Below are 23,847 nucleotides of genomic sequence, written 5' to 3'. Positions count from 1 at the left end.
TCAGCTTCACCGCAACAAATGCCCCACAAGATTAGATATAAGCAGATCTTTCCAACATCTCTAATTAAGAAGATAAAACAAAACATTCTCTGAAAGACATTTATTATTGACTATGATAACACCATACCAAATCAGATTTCTTCAGTGTACTGTTGCAGTGTAACCCAACAAATTGTGTGCTTTAAATTTTCTGAGAATAATCAAGATATCAGAAGTAGGTGCTGCATGTCAATATGATTCAAGAGATACTTCAGGCTAACATTTCCTGGTGTTTAGTTATCTTGAATATCATGTTACAAAATGTATACATGACATTTCTCCCCCGTCCTCATCATCTTCACAATTTCGCAGTAAAATTTCCCCACGAGACAATGAGGATTCTATTATAAAGTCACAACACAGCCCATTCTATTGTCTCTTCAGAAGAAGTCGGCAGCTTTGGGCCGTTTTGGAATCTGTAGAAGATTGTCAGTGAGAGACTGAACCTCCCCACCCTCTCTCTTGCTGCCTGGTGTACGGCCTGAGGAGGGGGTACTACCTTTTGGGGTGCCACTGGGGGTAAGACAAACAGGTGTCTTGCTCCCAGGAAGTCTGTTTGAGGGTGATGGCGTATAGCTAGCTCTGAGGGCCTTGTCTGTACTCGAGCGGATCCCGATCCGTGAATGAGCGAGCTTTTGAGCAGCTGGTGACATGGAGCTTATTCTGTCTGATGTACTGCGCCCAAACTTAGGTGAAAATGGTCTGAAAAAGATTTAATAAATTCTGTTAGCAACACTTTATATATTTATAATATAACATTTTATACATGTATAGCTAACATGCTTATGATAAATTATCGCTTAAAACGAAGTGATGTTTTAAAACATATCATGAACTCATTCGATACAATGAATTGCGTTTCAAACAAATCAAAATTGTTCTGTCCCCAGCTCTTCACTATAAGTATGTTTTACCTTATACTTGATTGTAAACTCAAATATTGTTTGCACATAGGTATTAATAGTACTAATTGCAGTATACATGTTTACGTACAAGTAAGTCTGCAGTGTCTAAACAACACTTTCCACTGATTGCTTGTCTCAATCAAAAACCCAACATCCTGATTATGATGCAATACATGAACTACTTATGATGCTAATCTCCATCGAATACTGCAGATTAAAAAGCACTTACGATGCCTATCTACACACTTACGATGATAATCTAGCCTGAACACTGCGGAGCGCCTTTTCCTTCCTGTCCCTGTGTGACTTGCTGGCATTCTCTGCTAGTTTCATTGCTAACTGATCTCTTGTTGGAATTTCTGGAATCTACAAAAATAAAGTCATGCGGAGAAAACATGTATCAATTGATTTGCTTTTGTCAGATTTCCCCAAAAAAAAAAAAAGGAACTACATAAAATTATATTTCTGTCCATCCAGACACATAATGATCTACAAACAGTGACAACTGCTTAATCCGACACCCATGCAATCCGTTTCACTGGATATTGACACTCAGTTTCATTCTCAATATCATATTTTCATTATTTTTTGCAAGTTATTTATTCCAACACACTGTATTTCGACAAAAAATATGTCTCTCGGTGAATGTTGAATTATACAAGTTGCGCTGTGATGTTTTCAGGAGGATACATCACACCAAAGAAATCTGATCATAAGGATGGTAAGTGAAGGGTATGTAAAACAACATTTTGGATTGAAGACGTTCAAATTAACTTGATTTAGTTTAAAAATGCAGTTTCATTTGAAAGCAATTGGAATGTTTTTTAATTCCTGCTGGACTCGAACCCGCAGATCAGCAGTCAACTATTGAGCTATCCAGTTAGGCAATTAGATTTAAAAGGAATAAACAAGTATTGCTGACATCTATTTTCAATCATGTTTCAAAAGGGAGTCGGCCATTATATGACGATGTGTTATTCCTCCTTAAGGGGGCCGAATACAGTTATTTCTGCCCTAGTTGTACTTTCGACTTTTATTTAAGAAAATAAAAATTGCCTTTGCCCGTACAGTATTGTGTAGGGATCGACTCAAAGTATCGACACCTTTATTATGTGACCTAATGGGATTTTCTCCTATGATAAAGAACTTTTTAATATTTTTCATATTTTTGCCCTAGAGTTTTCAATCTTTTCAACATATGTGAAAGTCTTCGACATATTGACAATATAATGAAATAAAATCAACATGTCCCCATTTAGAAAGACCAAGGGACCATCTCAAAGTTTCCTCCCTGACACATTTTTGGCTTTCATAAAACACTACGTGTATTAGGCAAAATTTTGAAGACGAAACCTTATAACTTTGTAACTTCCTCAATTCATAGAGACTTACTAAATCTATCAAATTAATCTATTGGGTGTGTATCATTGTAGAAAATGAAATCAGAATATTGATTAGGGAACGTTTCAAAGTTTTCATTTGAGAATCTACTTAAAGTTGTAACTTCTGCATATATCAACAATGACATATTAATGAATAAGTCATTTGTTTCATCGATTAGATAATTTCATGTTTAACCACCTTTAGTTTTGTAATGACTGATAAAACAAGAGGTACTGTGAGCAATGCTCACTAAGAATACTCCCCGCTTACCCCAATCTCCCAAAGGATGTTGGTAATAGGTATAAACTACCTCTTTTCTGAGTGTAAAAAACAAATGGCATGACAAACCTTGGGTATTCTCGTTTGTAGGGAGAAATGGATTATCTAGGAACACAGCATCTCCATGCGATGAAAAAAGCCATTAAAGAATTTAAATGGAAACCATATTGCTACTTCGATGTCCAGTGAACGTGACCTTTGGACCCCAAAATCGATAGGGAACATCTTCCCTTTCCACCTACAGTCACCATATCACACATATGGACTACCCATGGGATGAAGATGTTCCCTATTGATTTTGGGGTCAAAAGGTCAAAGGTCAAGCGCACTGGACATTGAAGTAGTAATATGGTTTCCGGGCTCTAAAGTGTTATCCTTTCCACCTACAGTCACCATATCATACATATGGACTACCCATGGGATGAAGATGTTCCCTATTGATTTTGGGGTCAAAAGGTCAAAGGTCACGTGCACTGGACATCGAAGTAGCAATATGGTTCGGCTTGTCATGCCATTTGTTTTTTACACTCAGAAAAGAGGTAGTTTATATCTATTACCAACACCCTTTGGGAGATTGGGGTAAGCGGGGGGGTATTCTTAGTGAGTATTGCTCACAGTACCTCTAGTTTACTTTACAATTCTGCCTCCTTCAACACTAAGGCCATAACAAATCATAACAGTCCTCCAGATAACTACCACCAAATAAATCCCTACCCAAATTATTTACTCTAAATATTGCAACCCGGCCAATTGAGTCTTTGACCCATTTTGTATGGATTATAATGGAAAATAAATTTGGGGAATTGCTTAGGGAATATCTAATTTTCTTCTGATAGTCTAAAATAGTTATACCCCTTACATGTAATAATGATTTTGTATGTGTGATTTAGATGTTTCTTTGAATCTGGAATACTTGATAATTGTAGTACATTACTAACTTCCATATGATCAGGAAAATAAATTAAACAGCTATATGTATATTTGATATAGAATAAATAAATATCAGAAAATAGTTATAGATCTCAGAAAATTTAAAGAGTCACAAGATCATATTCTCAAAACTTTGCAAATTTATTTTTCGACCTCATGCGTAAATAAAATGATACTATCAAAAGTTTACCCATCAGGCCTACCAATGGCTACATACATACTTCAACTATGGAAAAATATACATAGCAAGGTCAGAGAACATAATTAAAATCACCAGGTCGTTAAGTTTACTGCCATTATACATGTGTGTTGGAATAAGTAGGCCCCAAGTATTTCTATATCGAAATTTCTATGAAGTGTATTGTTTTACCGAACTACATTTACAATATAGATGTGATCTGAAATATATAAATTACAGAATTTGTAATTGGAAAACGTGTGCACTATACCCATCGTCAGATTATATAGGAATGGCCGGGGTATTTATTAGAGCATCTGCCAACGAAATATAGGCCTACGGTGCACAATAAAACTGTTAAAACACTCCCTCCTCCTTCTCATCAGAACAGCAATCCTCATCGTTTTAATAAGGTACGTATACAATATTTCGATAATAAAAATTACATTGACCTTTTGATAGAAAATAAATTATTTTAGTGAGAATGAAATACTTTGAATACACAAAAAGTGCATCACAATGCATGTTGAGTATGACACAATGTGAGGTGAAAGTGTGACGTCAGCATTAATACTAGTATATTAGTGTAGAAAATGATTTAGATAATTTTTGTTAGACGGATCTTTGTTGGTTTTTTTTAAAGAGAAACAAGTGTTCTACAATAGATATGCGTCAAATTTTATTAAGTTAAACAATTAATCTAATTACTATCTTCAATATCGCTATTATTTTTCCATTTTGGATTTTTTTCCCTTGTAAACTAGAAGCTGAACTGAGCATACACTTAAGAAATTTATTTTTAACAATATACATTGTGTTTAAACCATGTGTCATGTAATCACTTCTTATTCTTTTTTTCTCCTTCTTCCTTTTTTTTTTTTTTGCTGATGTATTTATACATTTGTGTGTATTTTCATGCTGCCCCTCGAGGGCCCTTAGCGTTTGGAAATAAGATATGAACCGGTAGAGGAAAATATACATGTATATACATGTACATGCATTTGATAACATATATTAAAATCAATGATCTGACTTTATCTTTGCATGGGACAAAGGTTGACGTCGAACTTTTTTCTATAAATGATTTCTTTTTGTAATAATCCCCATATGTTCAAACCACCGGGAAATATTGTCTGACGTCTGCTCTGGTCTTCTCAAGCTGTAAAACCACTTTTTAAACAAATTTTTCTTATCATCTTTAGAATTTACTATATTTGAACATGAATTAACAGTCCTTTAGTTTTTTATTTAAAAAACATGGTATTTGTTAAAATATCTACAGTACGGTAGAGTTAACTTTTTACTACTTCATGAAAGTGAAACGATGTCCAATAACTGCGCAGAACGCGAAAATTCGAATTGTACTCGGCCTCGTTAAATTGAAACATATCTAACAGATTCAATACCTTGAATGCTGGTGCAGATCCAACCAATGGTGTTTCCCCACCCTCTATCCTAAATGGAGTGCTCTCGATTTCTCCCCATGTCATCAGTGGTGATTCATCCACCCCAGGGGCTGGTGAAGGTGTTGCTACAAATCCATAACCATTCACACGGGGCGACTCTGCTGGCAACATTTCCTTGCCATCGTGTCCAATTTTCCCCTGATTAATTATGGCTTTTGCCGAGGCAGCCTCTTTAATAAGGGCCTTGCTCTTGTTTTTGTTCCACGGGTACTGAATGAAACGGGTATTATCATGGACAATTTTTCTTGGTTTCTTCTTTTGTGCATCAATAATTTCTTGTGCACTGAAGTCCGCACCTACAGCAAGAAGAGAAATACCATTTCTCAGTTACTTCAAATGACTAATAGTAAAATACATTAACACTGAAGTCAGCATCTACAGCAAGAAGAACAAGTATTCTGAGAGTATTGCATGGCAATACATAGTCCCCTACTGGTTGCAAAAATTACTGGACCACAACAATATTCAAAGTTCATTAAGTAAGTTAAAAGGGAAAATTGGGGACCCAGGATAGGAATGGTTGGAAATCAACTACTATTCGAGTAGAGACTAGACCAGGAAAAAAGACAAATTTATAATTAGGTTTAGGTCTTTAACCAAGTCAACAATCTGACATGTAGGTGATCATGAATAATTTGCCTATATTGTTGTATTACAATGCTAAAAGTTTTAATGAGTGTAATATTCTTATGTACAGAGATAGGAAACTTGGATGTAAATTAACAATTCATGCTATTTTTCTAAGTCCAAGGGCCATAACTTAATGGAAAATCAATGCACCGAAATGAAATTCGAATTTGATCTGTATCTTGTTATGACAAAAGCAATGTATCAAATATCAAATGAATATCTGTAAGCACAACCAAAAAAAGTCTAAAAAACTGATAATTCATGCTATTTATCTAAGTCCAAGGGCCATAAAAAGTGAAAAATCAACGGACTGAGACAAAATTCGAATTTGATCTGTAACTTGTTATGGTAAAGCAACGTACCAAATATCAAATAAATATCTGCATGAACAGAGAAAAAAAGTATGGAAAACTGGACTGACGGACGGACAGACTGACGGACGGAGCACAAACCTAAAGTCCCCTTCGACTTCGTCGGTAGGGGACTAAAAATACCATTTCTCAGTTACTTTAAATGACTATAGTAAAATACATTAACAGTGAACACACTTATAATGAATTCACACTTAAAGTGAAATGAATTTCATTCCCTGTAGTTTTAAAACATATTATAAACTTATTGGATATTACAAATAGATTCATAAATAACAAATCAAATTGTTCCTCTCCATCACTTTGCTAAAGCATGTTTTACTGTATAAAGTCTGTCCTGTATGAGTCAAGAACAACTCACAAAAATGGTAACAGTATTGACTATAAAAATCATTTGTTGAAATTCTACAGTTCTTGCTCATATTTACATGCACCGACAGTTTTAGGAGAAATTTCTTTTTGCCTAAAGTAACTATTTTTAGTAGTGGATCTTTGTCAATTTATAGTTTGTTATGTTTGCACAAATCTTTTTCTAATACATTTATAAAAACCCTCACAAACAACATATCATTTATCTGTTTTTAGTCCACAGTCATTTTAACTAACCTTGTTCAATAAGGTTTTTATCGTAAGTCCTAAGATAATGTGACACATCTAACAACTTTTTGTTATCTCAAATCCAGAGTAGTTCTAACACCCCAGTCAATCTCGTCAACTTCTAATGTCCCAGACTAGGTCATCTTCCTTAACATTCACCAGTCAAGCTCATCAACTTCTAATGTCACAGACTAGGTCATCTTCCTTAACATTCACCGGTCAAGATCATCAACTTCTAATGTCACAGACTAGGTCATCTTCCTTAACATTCACCGGTCAAGCTCATCAACTTCTAATGTCCCAGACTAGGTCATCTTCCTTAACATTCACCGGTCAAGATCATCAACTTCTAATGTCACAGACTAGGTCATCTTCCTTAACATTCACCGGTCAAGATCATCAACTTCTAATGTCACAGACTAGGTCATCTTCCTTAACATTCACCGGTCAAGATCTTCAACTTCTAATGTCACAGACTAGGTCATCTTCCTTAACATTCACCGGTCAAGCTCATCAACTTCTAATGTCACAGACTAGGTCATCTTCCTAAACATTCACCGGTCAATCTCGTCAACTTCTAATGTCACCGACTAGGTCATCTTCCTTAACATTCACCGGTCAAGATCATCAACTTCTAATGTCACAGACTAGGTCATCTTCCTAACAATCACCGGTCAAGCTCATCAACTTCTAAGGTCACAGACTAGGTCATCTTCCTTAACATGACTAGGTTATCTTCCTTGACATTCACCAGTCAACGTCATCAACTTCTAATGTCAAAGACTAGGGCTGGAGATGCTTAGATGACTTCTAAGTGTCAACATCTACCTACATGTATGAAGATTCTATTCTAATAAGGTACACTTACCATCAGGAACATACATCAGTGAGTTACGAGCTTGATATCTCCAGGTGTCCAGTCCCAAATGTGGAGCTTCTATCAGTTACACTTACCATCAGGGACATACATCAGTGAGTTACGAGCTTGATACTTCCAGGTGTCCAGTCCCAAATGTGGAGCTTCTATCAGTTACACTTACCATCAGGGACATACATCAGTGAGTTACGAGCTTGATACTTCCAGGTGTCCAGTCCTGCCTGTGGAGCTTCTATTGCTGCTTGTTCTTCTATACTGGGCAGAGCTAGTCTATTCTCCTCCTCCTATGTAGAAACCGATACACATACATGTATTACCTATATACTTTACAGCACTGGAAATTGATAACTAATTCCAGTAATTTAACAGTACTGTTAACATAATATCCAAGGTTTGACATATCCGTGAAATACATCTTTCAAAACAATTTGGTGATCATCTGATAAGTGTAGATATTCACAAAGAGTATTCAATTCATTTCCTAGATTAATTCAACTTTATGAATTTTCAAATCTGCACAATTTATGCACTCCTAATAATAACAATATGTTTCATCTCCTCCATCATGCTGTTACCTGTCAAGTGTTTACTGGTAAATGGTCCATCAATTACCTATAATCTATTACAGTATTACAAGTCATCTGTCAATATCTACCTGTACTCGGTCAGTGTGTTATTTGTAATCCGTCAGTGTGTTACCTGTAGTCTGTCAGTGTGTTACCTGTAATCTGTCAGTGTGTTACCTGTAGTCTGTCAGTGTGTTACCTGTAATCTGTCAGTGTGTTACCTGTAATCTGTCAGTGTGTTACCTGTAGTCTGTCAGTGTGTTACCTGTAATCTGTCAGTGTGTTACCTGTAGTCTGTCAGTGTGTTACCTGTAATCTGTCAGTGTGTTACCTGTAGTCTGTCAATGTGTTACCTGTAGACTGTCTGTGTGTTACCTGTAATCTGTCAGTGTGTTACCTGTAGACTGTCAGTGTGTTACCTGTAGTCTGTCAGTGTCTTACCTGTAATCTGTCAGTGTCTTACCTGTAGTCTGTCTGTGTGTTACCTGTAGTCTGTCAGTGTCTTACCTGTAATCTGTCAGTGTGTTACCTGTAATCTGTCAGTGTGTTACCTGTAAACTGTCAGTGTGTTACCTGTAAACTGTCAGTGTGTTACCTGTAGTCTGTCAGTGTGTTACCTGTAATCTGTCAGTGTGTTTACTTTAATCTCTCAGTGTGTTACCTGTAAACTGTCAGTGTGTTACCTGTAGACTGTCTGTGTGTTACCTGTAATCTGTGTGTGTTACCTGTAGACTGTCTGTGTGTTACCTGTAATCTGTAAGTGTGTTACCTGTAATATATCAGTGTGTTACTTGTAATCTGTCAGTGTGTTACCTGTAATCTATCAGTGTGTTACCTGTAAACTGTCAGTGTGTTACCTGTAGTCTGTCAGTGTGTTACCTGGAATCTGTCAGTGTGTTACCTGTAATCTATCAGTGTGTTACCTGTAAACTGTCAGTGTGTTACCTGTAATCTATCAGTGTGTTACCTGTAAACTGTCAGTGTGTTACCTGGAATCTGTCGGTGTGTTACCTGTAGTCTGTCAATGTGTTACCTGTAGACTGTCAGTGTGTTACCTGTAATCTGTCGGTGTGTTACCTGTAGTCTGTCAATGTGTTACCTGTAGACTGTCAGTGTGTTACCTGTGTTACATGTAGTCTGTCAGTGTGTTACCTGTAATCTGTCGGTGTGTTACCTGTAGTCTGTCAATGTGTTACCTGTAGACTGTCAGTGTGTTACCTGTAATCTGTCGGTGTGTTACCTGTAGTCTGTCAATGTGTTACCTGTAGACTGTCTGTGTGTTACCTGTAATCTGTAAGTGTGTTACCTGTAATCTGTCAGTGTGTTACCTGTAATCTGTCAGTATGTTACCTGTAATCTGTCGGTGTGTTACCTGTAATCTGTCGGTGTGTTACCTGTAGTCTGTCAATGTGTTACCTGTAGACTGTCTGTGTGTTACCTGTAATCTGTAAGTGTGTTACCTGTAATCTGTCAGTGTGTTACCTGTAGACTGTCAGTGTGTTACCTGTAATCTGTCAGTGTGTTACCTGTAATCTGTCAGTGTGTTACCTGTAATCTGTGTGTGTGTCACCTGTAATCTGTCAGTGTGTTACCTGTTTTCTGATGTTTTCATTCTCAAACAACCAGGCGTGTTTTTCCCTGTGCTTTTGTTGTGTTTCTTCCAAAATTTCAGCAAATGATGCATTGTCTTCACTAGTGTTTTTGGACATGTATGCATCTAGAGACAATTTGGCTTGCTCTGCCATAAAGAGAAATATGTTTATTTAAAATAGTGTAAATAAATCATGTCATTTTTGTAACATCTCTCTTGTTTTGGTTACTGTAATTATGTAATACACTCAGACTTAACAAAGACCTGGAAATTCCATCACTGAATACTCTAAATAGCAGAAATGTTTATGAATATATCTTTCTAGATATGATTTTTTTAACTTCAGTTAGAGTTTTATTTACTTCACTTACAGAAACAAACATACAATGACCATGGTACAAAAGTTTGTTTCTTTTATACTGACTTTTGTTGCTTGTTTCATCATCCTCATCTTGATTTTTCTCTCTGTCAGCATTTGCATGTGTTGTTCCATCATCTAATCTGATGTCTGGTGTCTCAAATGTTGCAGGTGAGTTACCTGTACCAATAACAAAAGTACAGTATCTTCGTCACCTTTAATGGCCCCATATATCATTTCTTAATTAGTCCAGTCCAGTAGAAACAAGAGTACCACAAGCAGTACATAATTATACACCTGTGAAAATGCTTACATAGGGTGTTTTTCTTAGGAAGTTAGCTCTTAAGCTTTTGAGCACAACTGCACAGGATGCTGCAACAAAGTATTTTCTGGTTCAATACTGATCCCATTAGTGCAAACATATTACACATCTATTAATGAACCCTATCCAGTTAAAAAAAAAATGTGTCAATTCAACCTTTGAAAGGGTTTGGCAGGGACTATATTTTGTGGCGGAAGGATCAATTAATAAAAACATTCTAAATCTGCATGATGTTACAGTTTCTGTTTCATCCAGGATAATTCTATTTTTATAGTCCCATACCAAGTTCAACAACCTCTCAATAGTCAAAATGTCAAAGAAAATTAAATATTGTTGAGAATCAAAATCCTTGCACTATGCACATCTTCAAGTTATTTACAAATATCCTAGCTTCTAAACTATGAGAGGAGTTATGAAGACAGACATGTCCTTTATTTAATATAATATTTCCTCAAAACTGACAAAGTTCAATAACTTGTACTTTTCTCAAAAATTGAACAAAATCAAAATCCTTGCCACATGCACACTTTCAATATCCATATAAACACTCTGTAAAATAACAAGGTTCTCACGTGAAAATTGTGGGAGGAGTTCGCCGAACAAAATCATGTACCCTTTTTGTAATATTTCCTCAAAATGAACTAAGTTCAACAACATGTATTTTTCTATGAAACTGATGAAAATCAAAATCCTTGCCACATGCAAATCTTTAATATCCATATAAACACTCTGTAAAATAAGAAGGTTCTCACGTGAAAATTGTGGAAGGAGTTTGCCGGACAAATTATGTACCCTCCATATAACAATGATTTCCAATGAAAGGGGCACAACTCCTGCAAGAGAGGTCAAAATTGCAACATGACCTAGAATGATCCACAAAGAAGCTACATAGCAAGTCTCAGCTTGATATGTGACAGAGAAATGAAACTAGAAACAGAAAATCCTGAACGGACAGACGTACAGACATCGCTGTACCATAAAATGTCCCGTCTAAAACCGGGCATATAAAAATGTAACATTACAGTATTCCCTTAGTGTAATTAAGAATCATCTCCCTCAAGAGAAGGGAAATTCTGATATCTCATTGTATCTGCTTTTCATACAAGCAAATGTGATAAATGTGAATTTCACCTGAAATTCATGTTAACCCTTGTCCTGCCGGTCATCGATAAAGTGAGGCCCCAAGATAAGCACTCTCGCTGCCGGTCATCGATATTTTGAGCCCAGCCATGCTTTACATTCAGTGCCGGTCGTCACTATATCAACTTTAAACACATGACGTATTATACCCGATATAACCAATGAAGTAAGGGGATTCCATTCACTCCGAGCCGAAGTATTAAAAATAGAATAGTTTCCCTTGAGAATTATATGTGAATTTCGCCTGAAATATGCATGAAATTCACATGAGGCACATTTGTCTGTGTAGCACACAGTGAGTGTCATGCTGTTGCTTACTAGGTGAATAAGTTAGAATAACAAATAGCTTTAATGTTTTAAATTCATCGTATTCTGTCTGAGACTTCGAATTCCACACATGCAGAATTTTAGCTGGTTAAACGTATTGAAGAACTGCATACATCATTCAGAGAGTGTGAAAGTCAAGAGCAAAACTAGGAAGGATGTGAGCAGTACCATTCACTAAGTTATCATCAGCCTTGATCTTCAAGGAACCTCCTTCCAAATTATTTTTATTGAACAATACAGTTGATTGATTGTTGTTTTCCATCACACTCAACAATTTTTCAGCTATCTGGTGGTGATTTTATTGGTGGACGAGAGAACCCATTTACACTGTACCTGGGAAGAGCCCACCGACCTTCCGAAAGTAAACTGCGAAACTTTCTCACTTACCTGGAGTTCCAAAGTGTGTACAAAGTAAAATATCAGCAACTTTTCTTAAGATTTGATAACAATGAAAACAGTTCTCCTGTATACAAGCATATTTAATTTATAAGCATTTATTTCACTTTTTGAAATTGAATATTTCCTACAGCAGATTCTATATCACAGTTTTTCGTAATATAGATTTTATATTACAGTAATTCCATGTAATGTAGTGACATCATGGAAAATGTAATTTACTATTTTCCTTAACTGGATTGTTTTAGAATCACCATCAGATTACAACATCAAATTCAAGGTTACGAAACACAACCTTCTTTAATTGACATGTGTACAGACAGTAAAATATAAAATATCAACATGGTCTGAGATATAGATAATAAAAATAGTTCAGAAAACTTTGTCATAAACACAGTATTGCTTTCAAAACAAGTCAACTTAATTTGTACTGGTTTAATACAATGTTACATTGTACATGTAGCTTATCAAATCCTCTACTTGAATTGTAATAAAAGTTACTTAAATTGCACTGAGTTACTTGAATTCTACCGAGTTATTTGAATGGTACTGAGATTTACCAAAACAGTACTGAAAGTTACTTGAATGGTACTAACATTCAATTGAATGCATGGCACTGAGTTGTTTGAATGGTACTGAGAATTACTTGAATGATACTGAGATTTACTTAAATGATACCGAGTCATTTGAATGGTACTTGTGTTTACTTGAATGTTACTGAGATTTACTTGGAAGACAAAATTCTCTCCCTATACTTTACAGATACATTTTTGTGCAAAAACATGCATCAAGGTTTGGAAAATCTTCCAGACCATGAGACAATGCAAAGCTTGAGGGCATTACCAGTTCTTTTGTAATGTTCCTGTAACTGTTGATATCTGATAAGAACTAGTAAAATTGCCTTGTACTCACAGTCAGTTACATTTGTGGATGGTCTTCCTCCGGTAAATTTCAGCTGAAACTTCCGCAGCTTAACCAGGTCATTTTTCTCTAACGCTTCAAAGTATTCGGCTTTGGATTTAAGATCTGGAAGGTCGGGAAAGAAGTCCTTTTCTATTATGTTTTCTACATCCTGTGAAAGAAATAAGTATGTAAGTAAATTTCTGATCCTCCATCTGATGTATATATATATATATATATATATATATATATATATAGATACATCTATTCTGTAGTTCATTTGACTTTATCAATATTTTTCATATCATATAGGATAAATTGAATTGACACTAGTTGCATTATACGACATCCTAGAAATAATGTCACAATATCTTTACCTCCTCTGTTAAAATGTTTCCATGTTGTTACTATATGGCAATATTGTTCTGCATCATACAACATTTTTTTATAATGACATTGTATATGTAAAATGACATGAAATATGTTTTAAAAATTAAATTCTAAGAATGGAAGTAATTTCATATGATTTTTATACACCATAATCTGATATAATTTTTTGATACATTTCTGGTCAGACTAAAGTTGGACATGTCTCTTTAAAAAAAACATTAAAAAAACCGAATTTATATTGGCTTGATATAATACTTATCTAATTCCATTGTACTTACCACCTATCTATGTTCCATATTTATAAGAGACAAAGCTATTATGTACCTTATAGTCTAATAATCTAACATCAGTTGTCAATAGGCACTAATCTTAATGCATGTACTAATTCAATTCATGGTCTACTGTTGGCGCATCACATGATGAAGCTATCATGGTATAAATGTGGAGCTGTCTGAGACTGTGATTGATGTTTTCTATCACATGATAAAGCTATCATGGTATAAATGTGGAGCTGTCTGAGACTGTGATTGATGTTTTCTATCACATGATGAAGCTATAATGGTATAAATGTGGAGCTGTCTGAGACTGTGATTGATGTTTTCTATCACATGATCAAGCTATAATGGTATAAATGTGGAGCTGTCTGAGACTTTGATTGATGTTTTCTATCACATGATCAAGTTATCATGGTATAAATGTGGAGCTGTCTGAGACTGTGATTGATGTTTTCTATCACATGATGAAGCTATAATGGTATAAATGTGGAGCTGTCTGAGACTATGATTGATGTTTTCTATCACATGATGAAGCTATCATGGTATAAATGTGGAGCTGTCTGAGACTTTGATTGATGTTTTCTATCACATGATCAAGTTATCATGGTATAAATGTGGAGCTGTCTGAGACTGTGATTGATGTTTTCTATCACATGATGAAGCTATAATGGTATAAATGTGGAGCTGTCTGAGACTGTGATTGATGTTTTCTAGAAGAATCAAAGTACGCAATCTAATATTGGACACAGAATTTTTCAAACATTGAACTGCTTCATCATGTTTACGTGATGCTGTTTATATGTCATGAAACAAATCATTCTGTATCAGTAATGTTAAATCTAAAGCAAACTAGCATGGCACCATGCCCTTTTTTCTCTATAAATTTTTTTTAAATATTTGTTACTATAAACAATTGTTCTTTATTTTACAAAGTTGATTGAAAAGTTTAAAATCAAGGCAGCAGGTATTAACTTTTAAAGAGGATAAATGATCATTCTATTACTATCATAGTATGATACAATAAAAGAGCCCAGAAATTGTCTTGCCGTGACGAAAAGTGCCCTTTTGAGCAAATGATATGTGTACCCTCTCTAGATCCTAGATTTAACACTAATCAGAATTGAGTTAAATAGAATATATGTATTAGGATTATATGCTATTTATAGTGGATGTTTTAGTCTGTTATGTATCAAAGGAAGGTGAAAGAGTGACTCACACAAAAGTCCCCAGCAATATATCCATGAGTGTTGTGTCTGATGACTTAGTCCCCAGCAATATATCCATGTGTGTTGTGTCTGATGACTTAGTCCCCAGCAATATAACCATGTGTGTTGTGTCTGATGACTTAGTCCCCAGCAATATATCCATGTGTGTTGTGTCTGATGACTTAGTCCCCAGCAATATATCCATGTGTGTTGTGTCTGATGACTTAGTCCCCAACAATATATCCATGTGTGTTGTGTCTGATGACTTAGTCCCCAGCAATATATCCATGTGTGTTGTGTCTGATGACTTAGTCCCCAGCAATATATCCATGTGTGTTGTGTCTGATGACTTAGTCCCCAGCAATATATCCATGTGTGTTGTGTCTGATGACTTAGTCCCCAACAATATATCCATGTGTGTTGTGTCTGATGACTTAGTCCCCAGCAATATATCCATGTGTGTTGTGTCTGATGACTTAGTCCCCAGCAATATATCCATGTGTGTTGTGTCTGATGACTTAGGAAGTTGAACTAAGTTTAACTCCCAAAACTGTGTGAAAAATAGCCACTGATGTCAAAATACTGCAAATGGCCACAAAACATGTTTATTCATGTTTATTATGTCATTTTCTGGTTTTACGTCACTTTTAACAAACTGAAAATAACAACTGTGATTCTTAGTTACATAAAATTATCTGCAACACTGTAGCGCACTAGGGAAAATATTGGGATAAGTCAGAGAGCTACAGATCCACCCCATAAAAACTTAGCAACTTTTTCTATGCACAACAGTCTCAGTCTCGATGTATTCTTACATTGCCACTTCAAAAATTTGCAGCACATTTTCCCACTTATGTTGAGACATATACCTTCAAATATTCACTAAAACCCTGTAAAACCTAAAACTCCCAGGCTCAAAAAATTTGCTTGTGTAAGGGGTTGTTAAATTGGTAGTTAATTCAAACCCCAATGACCTCCATCTTTATATGTTTAATACTATCTGAGTTTTGCTTCATGTTTAAAAACACCCTATAATTACAATAATTATTTTTCCCACAAATTTTTTTTATAAAAATATTTATTTTTGATGAAATCATTCCAGTTTGCTTAAATAGATTAGAGCACTTACAACTCTCATTAGTCAGGTTCCACCCCCACTTCCATGTTTTTGAACTTCATAATTAGAGTAGCATTCCTAATTTCATCTCATTCATTTTATCAAGATATAGGGCATACAGCAGGTGTGACCGGTTGACAGAGGATGCTTACTCCTCCTAGACACCTGATCCCACCTCTGGTATGTCCTGCATGGAGTCTGTGTTTGCCCAACTCTCTATTTTGCATTGCTTATAGCAAGCAAAGCTCGTACCTCAATTAAACGGACGAGCTCTCTCCAATGATTATACATGTGAGTCATATGATATGCTCTTCATCAGCTGAAAAATGATGGGGATTACCCATAATGCTTCCAGAAAAATGTCACCGTCACTGCGGTATTACCGTATACTTTATTGACAACCCCATAAATAGATACATTGTTTGGAATACCAAAAACGTTTTTGAATTCCAGATTTATAAGCTTTCTCCTTTCCTCGTATATTTTGTTACTGCTTTGTTTGAAAGGGAAAGCAAAAACATTGCAGCTTATATGACATCACAATGCACTGTTTATATTGACTGCATTATATTTCCCACATTAAATGAATAGGTGGATTCTAAAATCGTTGTTGCAAGATGTAAAGGGTATTCGCTCGACAGTCACACCATAAAACATATTAGGAATTATGAGACTGATCACTGTTCATTATATTCACCTTTCATTAATCATTAGACTTCATGATAACAACAAGAACAAAATAAAAAGTGGGAACTGGCAACCTAATGATAAGAGGAACTACTTTGTATGACCACACATAGGAACAATAACTCTGTTCAAGTAATCAAACATTGCCTTACAAGGATGCATTCATAATGACATTTTGCATGGATATTTCGCATGCACATGCGCATAGCGGTCAAAGGAACTCTTCAGCTTCCTGAATATTCACGAGTACAGCTGCCTATTTGTAATAGTTTCATTTTTCTTCTTCATTTAATCAGTATAGGATTTAATTAGCTAATTTTGGTGGAGATTTGTATTTCATCTATATAAAGATGTATGTAAATTTAGATTGGTTTGAATCCACACGCAAAAAATTTATTTGGTATCAGCTTGTATGACTTTAACTGTTTAATATGTTGTACGGTGCTACCGTTGAGACGAGCGCAGCTATATGTATTTTGTAATGTTCATGCTTTCATCAAGTTCAATTTAAACAGTATCTATTAGCCAAATACTCAGTACATGAATGAAATTAGACAGCAGAAACAGCCCAATTTAGTTTTCTCCCAGGATTTTAAGTATTAAATCATTAAAACATAATGAATGTGATTGAAATATTTTTATACTATATATATACATTTTTTTCTGCTGTCTTCACTGTGACTTGCTTAACTTTTCACGCGACTTGTTTAGAACTGTATGCTCTTGACTGCATGCCTCTATTTTACCTTCAATCTTTCTAAGTCACTATAATTGTGTGATTAAAATGGCCAAGTCTTGTAGCAAACCTTTCAAATTTGTAAAACTGTGTGAACAGCACTGCCTTTGAACATAAAACGCATTTCAATATAATAATAATTAAATTTTAAATAAATCGATAAATTCAACACTATTGCACATACATGCGCACAGATCCCGCCCCACCCTATGCATACATATCTAATTCTAAAAACATGAAATTCATATATATTTCAGAAGATATATTTGAGCCCCTCTCCTCTGTTACAGTAAGGGTACATTAAGATTTATTCACAAAACAAGAATTAATTAATGATTTTCAGTCGTTAATAGCAAGTGGCATGGTTGGTTATCAAGTGGGGGGGAGGGGGGGGGTTATCGTGGTTTGCATTACCGGACATGCCAAGGAAGTTTTTAATATTTTTAGACGCTGGGGGGAAAAAACCAAAGAAATGTTTTCGATCTGGCCGCATTCCGTTCATTTATTTATTTATTGTAATTTTTCAAAGCTTAAATTCACATAATTCAACAAGTTCGTCTTTTTTTTTTCTTGTTAGAATAATCATTTCCTTTTGAGACTATAGTATTTTAATCAGATTAGTAGTTTGCAGTACATAATACATTAAACACAATTTGTATTTAATGCCATATTACGTATGGCTAATGTTTACGTATACATGTTTTCTCTCGGTAGCATGACTTTTACAAATAGAAATAACAAGTATTTAGATCCGCTACTGCCAGTCTTATTATGACGTACGTCAAAACATAGACATGACGTCACACATCATCTTACCCTGCCTTTTATTAACATTGCACTTCGTTAAACATTACGCCTAACGGTGCACTGAATTTTTGAGTTAGGAGACCACAAGATTAGGATGATAATCCACGTAAGTTCACAATTATATTCCAAGACGTGACTTGGCGAGATCTCAGCCATTTTTGACAAGGGACTTCTGGAATTGGCGTCAAAAAAATTTTCTTGTTAGAGGTTTAGATTTAGCTCGGATTATTTCCCGCACTCTAGTCATTAGAGCTCGCAGTACGCGCTGGCTCGCTAATATTTACACATACTGTGTCGTGTAGTTACTCTATAATTCATGTAGGTAATGTAACAAGAGTAGAAGATTATCTTTGGTGTCCGACTTCTCTGTGGGTTTTCCCTAGGTATGAATTAGGGACCTTACACATGCGGATCTTGGCTTTGGTCGTGAAAACTACCTTAGTGTATGTGTCTTCATCCAAAATTTTCTGTGGTTTCTTTCTCTGTACAACAGTAACGGAACTTGCTGGGATGACACTAAGCGATTCTTTCTTTACTACAGCCATTCGTTCATTTTTCGTCTGTTTGAAAGCGTTGTAATGTTTGTTGTGAATCTTTTTACTTCAGTTGAAACGAATGTTGACGAAATTGCACTTTAAAGTCACTACAGCGCATCGAATTATTTACTATTGTACTGTTGGAACAAACGTTTCAATAACGTTGAGGTATTACAAAACTTGGTCGTACACTGGTTCGATTCCGGAATTATCTACTTATTTTTAACCAATGTTTAGTTGGAACAGAGTGGAATGGAAAGGGGGTACACACTCTAGAAATCCAACGTATGAAGTACCATAGTAATATGACGTTACGTTCATCGAAACAGAAAAAACAATAACTCTGTTTGGGTGTAAATGTAGTCCCAGGCAGGTGTAAATCTAGTCCTATACATACTCAAAAGCGGTCTATAATTTGTTCATCTTTACAAGTCAATGATTATTGATTTGTTAACTTGAAAGTTGATCGGTGGTTAGTTAACCAGTGGGCAGTAAATTTCGCGAGTGGTTAGCCTTAACAGTAGTCATTTTTTTTAAACAAAGGTATTGAGCAGCCCAGTCTAGGCGACTATTTAACGACAATGCTATCGGCGTGAAATTACTGTAAAATCTACATATTGAAATCATTATAAAAAAGGCATAATGAAAACAATTTCTGACTAAGCCGTCAACACGGATACTAAGTTGCTATGACGTAAACATTTTTTTTCTTCTTGTAACGGACTATTAACTCTTGATAAAGAGAGAATATTTAAAGTGGCCATAAAAAGATTTACAATTCGTTATATAACAAAATAATATGTTGTACGGTGTGACCGTTGAGACAAGCGAAGCCCATTAACATCTTGCAACACGACTTTTATCCGCCTCTTCATTTAACGCGGGAAATATAACGCGCTTGGTGTAACAGTTTTTGTTTTTTTTGTTTTTTTTGTTTTTTTCCCCACATATATCAGTCTTTAATTCCAAAATACATTACTATTTCGGGGTAAAGTCTCCGCAGAGACCCCCTTATAATCTTTACCTAGGGTGCCAGGGGCCCCTTGGATTAGATGTAGGTATAGGCATACATACATGTATACATATATATAAATTTATACATATAAATTTCTACATATAGAAAACACAAACATATATGCATACATACAAACACACACACATATAATATACTGTTATATAACAAAATTTAATAACATGTTATGGCAAAAAAGGTTCTTATTTTTACGGAAAAACCAACAACACAACAATATAATTATGTACATAAAGAACCTGAAACTGCCATATGCGGTGTTAACAATTCAAAAGTTCATATCACAACCCCCCATGGCAGCACTATAGGAGGACAGGACCCCTCCTCATAGTGGGAACTTTTTGCAAAATACCAATATATAAAAGGTTTATTACAAAATTTTATTTGATATAGAAATATAGTTGTTTGTAATCAATTCAAATTGTTCAAAATAAACTCACATTGAAGCATAGTTAAAAATGTGCATAGACAGATATTTGTCAGAGGTTTCATATTATAAAAAGTCATACCTGCAAAGGTATATAAATTACAATTTGTCTTTAATTGCTTTCATAACTTTAGCATATTTTTTATCCTGAATTTTTGTGTACACTTCTGTATAAAAATTCAATTTACTTTTTATGTGATTACATATTTCTTGAGGTTTTTCGTCTTTGTTATCTAATCTACAATACATTTTATACTTTATATTTTACAGGCAATAAGAGATATTATGCTATTCAAAAAGAGTGTCTTTTCATTGTTTTCATAGTAAAATCCTATCACAATTGTTTTCCACGATATATCAAATTTTAAAATTTGTTTAACAATGTCCCATATATGAGAAACATTTTTACATTTTAAGATAAGATGTTCATTGTTTTCTTTAGCATCTCTGCAAAAGACACAAAAATCATTTTCTACTATCTTCCATTTCTTCAGCAATTCTCTGTTACACAATCGATTATTTAACAATTTATAATTAAATTCTGATATACTTCTGTCTCTTATGGATAAGATTTTTTGTTCATAAATAGATTTCCAAGCCGTTTTTGTTATTTCAAAAACCTTTCCGTAATATGCTTGGTGTAATGGAGGTATAAATTTTTCATGGCAAAGAATTTCGTAAATCAACTTTGAATTGATATCACACACTTTAACATGTCCTTTACATAATAAATCGTATGATGTATTCCCATGAAAAATGTTTTCGTATCGTATATTTGAAAATTCATAACTTTTGAAGGTTTTTGTTATAACTGTTTTTATAATCATATATTCACATATCCAGTTTTTTTTACATATAAGTTTGTCATCAAACCATTCCAAAGGTTTTATGCCATTTTCATTTACAATATCATTCAAATATTTAAAACCGCTCCTCAGCCAATTATGAAAAAATATTGGCTTGTTTTTGTACATAAAATTTTTATTACACCACAACGGTTCTTTCAATAATGCATTCAGATAAAATTGTTTTTTATTTTATTTTTTTTTACATTCGTTGAAAAATACAAGCATTTCCTTGTAGAATAGAGGAAAATGTTCCATTATTTGATAATCATTTGATTTCGTAATATTTGTTTTACATAGATATTCAAAATCAAAGTCTCTTTCTTTGCACAAACTATCTACAAAAAAGAATAGAGAGTTTCTCTCGCTTGAAATCCTGTTTATCCAAGATACTTTTATGGATTTTAATTTCAAAGATACATCGACAATTCCAATGCCTCCCTTTAGGACATTTCCAATCTGTGTATTTCTTTTAATTCTATCTCTTTTGTTCCATATATAGTTATATAACAGACTTTGAAATTTCTTAATTACTTCTTCATTTGGAAAGCTCAGAACTGATCCAACATATATAATCTTTGATATTGCTAGGCTATTGATGACACAAACCTTACCAAAAATGGTTAGTTTTCTTTTTTTCCATGATTCAAACAGTTTTTCTAAGTCATCTACAATTTTTGTCCAATTGTTTTTATAACATATTTCTTTGTTGTGTCCTATATAAATTCCAAGAGTTTTTATGCTATCATTGTTTACGTTAACATTTCTAATTTGTTTATAATGATATTTGTGAGGACCCGTTAATATACATTCTGTTTTTGACATATTTAAATACATACCCGAAACATTGCTGAATTTTGCTATGACTTTTAAAGAATGTTCTAGAGAGGTTTCATCTTTAAGAGGAAGAGTACAATCATCTGTATGTTGTATAATCTTAATACTGTTAGTCATTCCTGGTTTTTGAAATCCATTAATATTTGAATTCGATCTAATATTTACCGCTAATATTTCTATAACAAAAAGAAATAATATTGCAGAGATGGGACATCCTTGTCTTATACCTCTCTGTATATTGCATGTTTTGGACATCCATCCATTATTTTTATTTTAAATATAGGTTTATTGTATAGTATGTTGACCCATTTGGTGTAAACAGTTACAAATTGTGACGTCATATTAGCTGCAATTTTTTTTTTCTTCTCTCAAACCAAACAAAAACAAAACATTTGAAGCTATGAGAAAGCTTGTCTGGAATTTAAAAACGTTAATTGTACTTTCTAAACAATCTAATTATTAATTACGGGATTGTCAATGAAGTATATACCGCAGTGACGGCGACATTTTCCCGGAGGCATTATGGGTAGTCCCCATCATTTTTCGGCTGATGAACAGCAAACCACGTGACTCAATTGCGTAATCATTGGAGCGAGCTCGTCGCGACGCGAGCTTCGCTCGCTATTACCTCGAATAATTCTGCTGAGAACATTATCTCGTTATTATTAGATCATATCTTTATTTGAAATTATTAGACGTTCATACAGCTCAAAAACGTTTTGTTACTCCTCTTATATAATGAAGTCACGTTTAATGAACAATCTGTTGCCCCAGTAATGATTATTTAGGTAGTTTAACAGAAATTATATTGAACTTTGGATGAAATGAACAATAATTATTGAGGCTAGGCCTTTGAATTTCAATGTATCAGGAGTGGATTAATTGTATTGCCAAAATTGATTCAAATGCGTCATTGACGAAAGTGTTTTGTGAATGTGTACAGTGTAACTTCGCACAAATTTCTAGAGATTTAAATTAATATGATTACGGTGTGACCGTTGGGGCGAGCGCAGCATATCTGAATACATTTTCAAAAAAATTATATTGAAAACAAGGAAAACTGATCTGGTTCACTGTCAATACGTAGGATTACTGTGTTGCTCTTCTCGCCAATGTAGGAACCAGTTTAGCGGGAAATGCAACGAGCGTGTTGTGACGTAGCCTAGTAGTTGTGACGTAGCCTAGTAGTTGTGACGTGACTGTTTACATTTCTTTAGACAATATTTTAAAAAGAAAAAGAAAGGGGGAAGAATATGATTTTCATCCTTTCCTTTCAAATAAGAAAGGTTTGTAATACTTCAAAGATTTTTTTTATTATTATTTTACGAATCGAACCATCCGCCATTTTGTACGAGGGACTTCTGGGATTGGCGTCAAAAAAAAATTCTTGTTAGAGGTTGAGATTTAGCTCGGATTATTTCCCGCGCTCTAGTCATTAGAGCTCGCAGTACGAGCCAGCGCTCTGCGCTGGCTCGCTGCGCTCGCTAATATTATCAACGTCGCTTTACATATAGATCTAGAAGTCAAAAGATGATTTCAAACGTAAAATTTTAAAAATCCACATTGTATAAATGATACGAATGGACGTTTTAATATGTTTTACGGCGTGACCGTGTTTGAGGGCGAAGCAAACAAATTTTGGCAGTAGTATCTATATCCAAAACAGAACGAAAACAACCCGAAGTTAGCACGAGGACGGA

General features: G+C 34.7%; 1 protein-coding gene across 1 annotated transcript; it reads right to left on the bottom strand.

The window, feature by feature from the left end:
- Positions 1-85: 85 nt before the first annotated feature.
- LOC125671453 (splicing factor ESS-2 homolog) lies at positions 86-19,185 on the bottom strand. Its single transcript, XM_048907209.2, has 8 exons — positions 18,910-19,185; positions 13,268-13,427; positions 10,237-10,350; positions 9,814-9,959; positions 7,819-7,939; positions 5,121-5,476; positions 1,195-1,310; positions 86-741 (listed from the first exon to the last, which is right to left on the bottom strand). The coding sequence occupies exons 1-8, from the start codon at positions 19,015-19,017 to the stop codon at positions 420-422; spliced, it is 1,443 nt and encodes a 480-aa protein (XP_048763166.1). The 5' UTR covers positions 19,018-19,185; the 3' UTR covers positions 86-419.
- Between the last annotated feature and the right edge of the window lie 4,662 nt (positions 19,186-23,847).

Source organism: Ostrea edulis, chromosome 1 (assembly GCF_947568905.1).
Source record: "Ostrea edulis chromosome 1, xbOstEdul1.1, whole genome shotgun sequence".
Taxonomy (NCBI): domain Eukaryota; kingdom Metazoa; phylum Mollusca; class Bivalvia; order Ostreida; family Ostreidae; genus Ostrea; species Ostrea edulis.
This window is presented reverse-complemented; position numbering and strand designations above follow the sequence as displayed.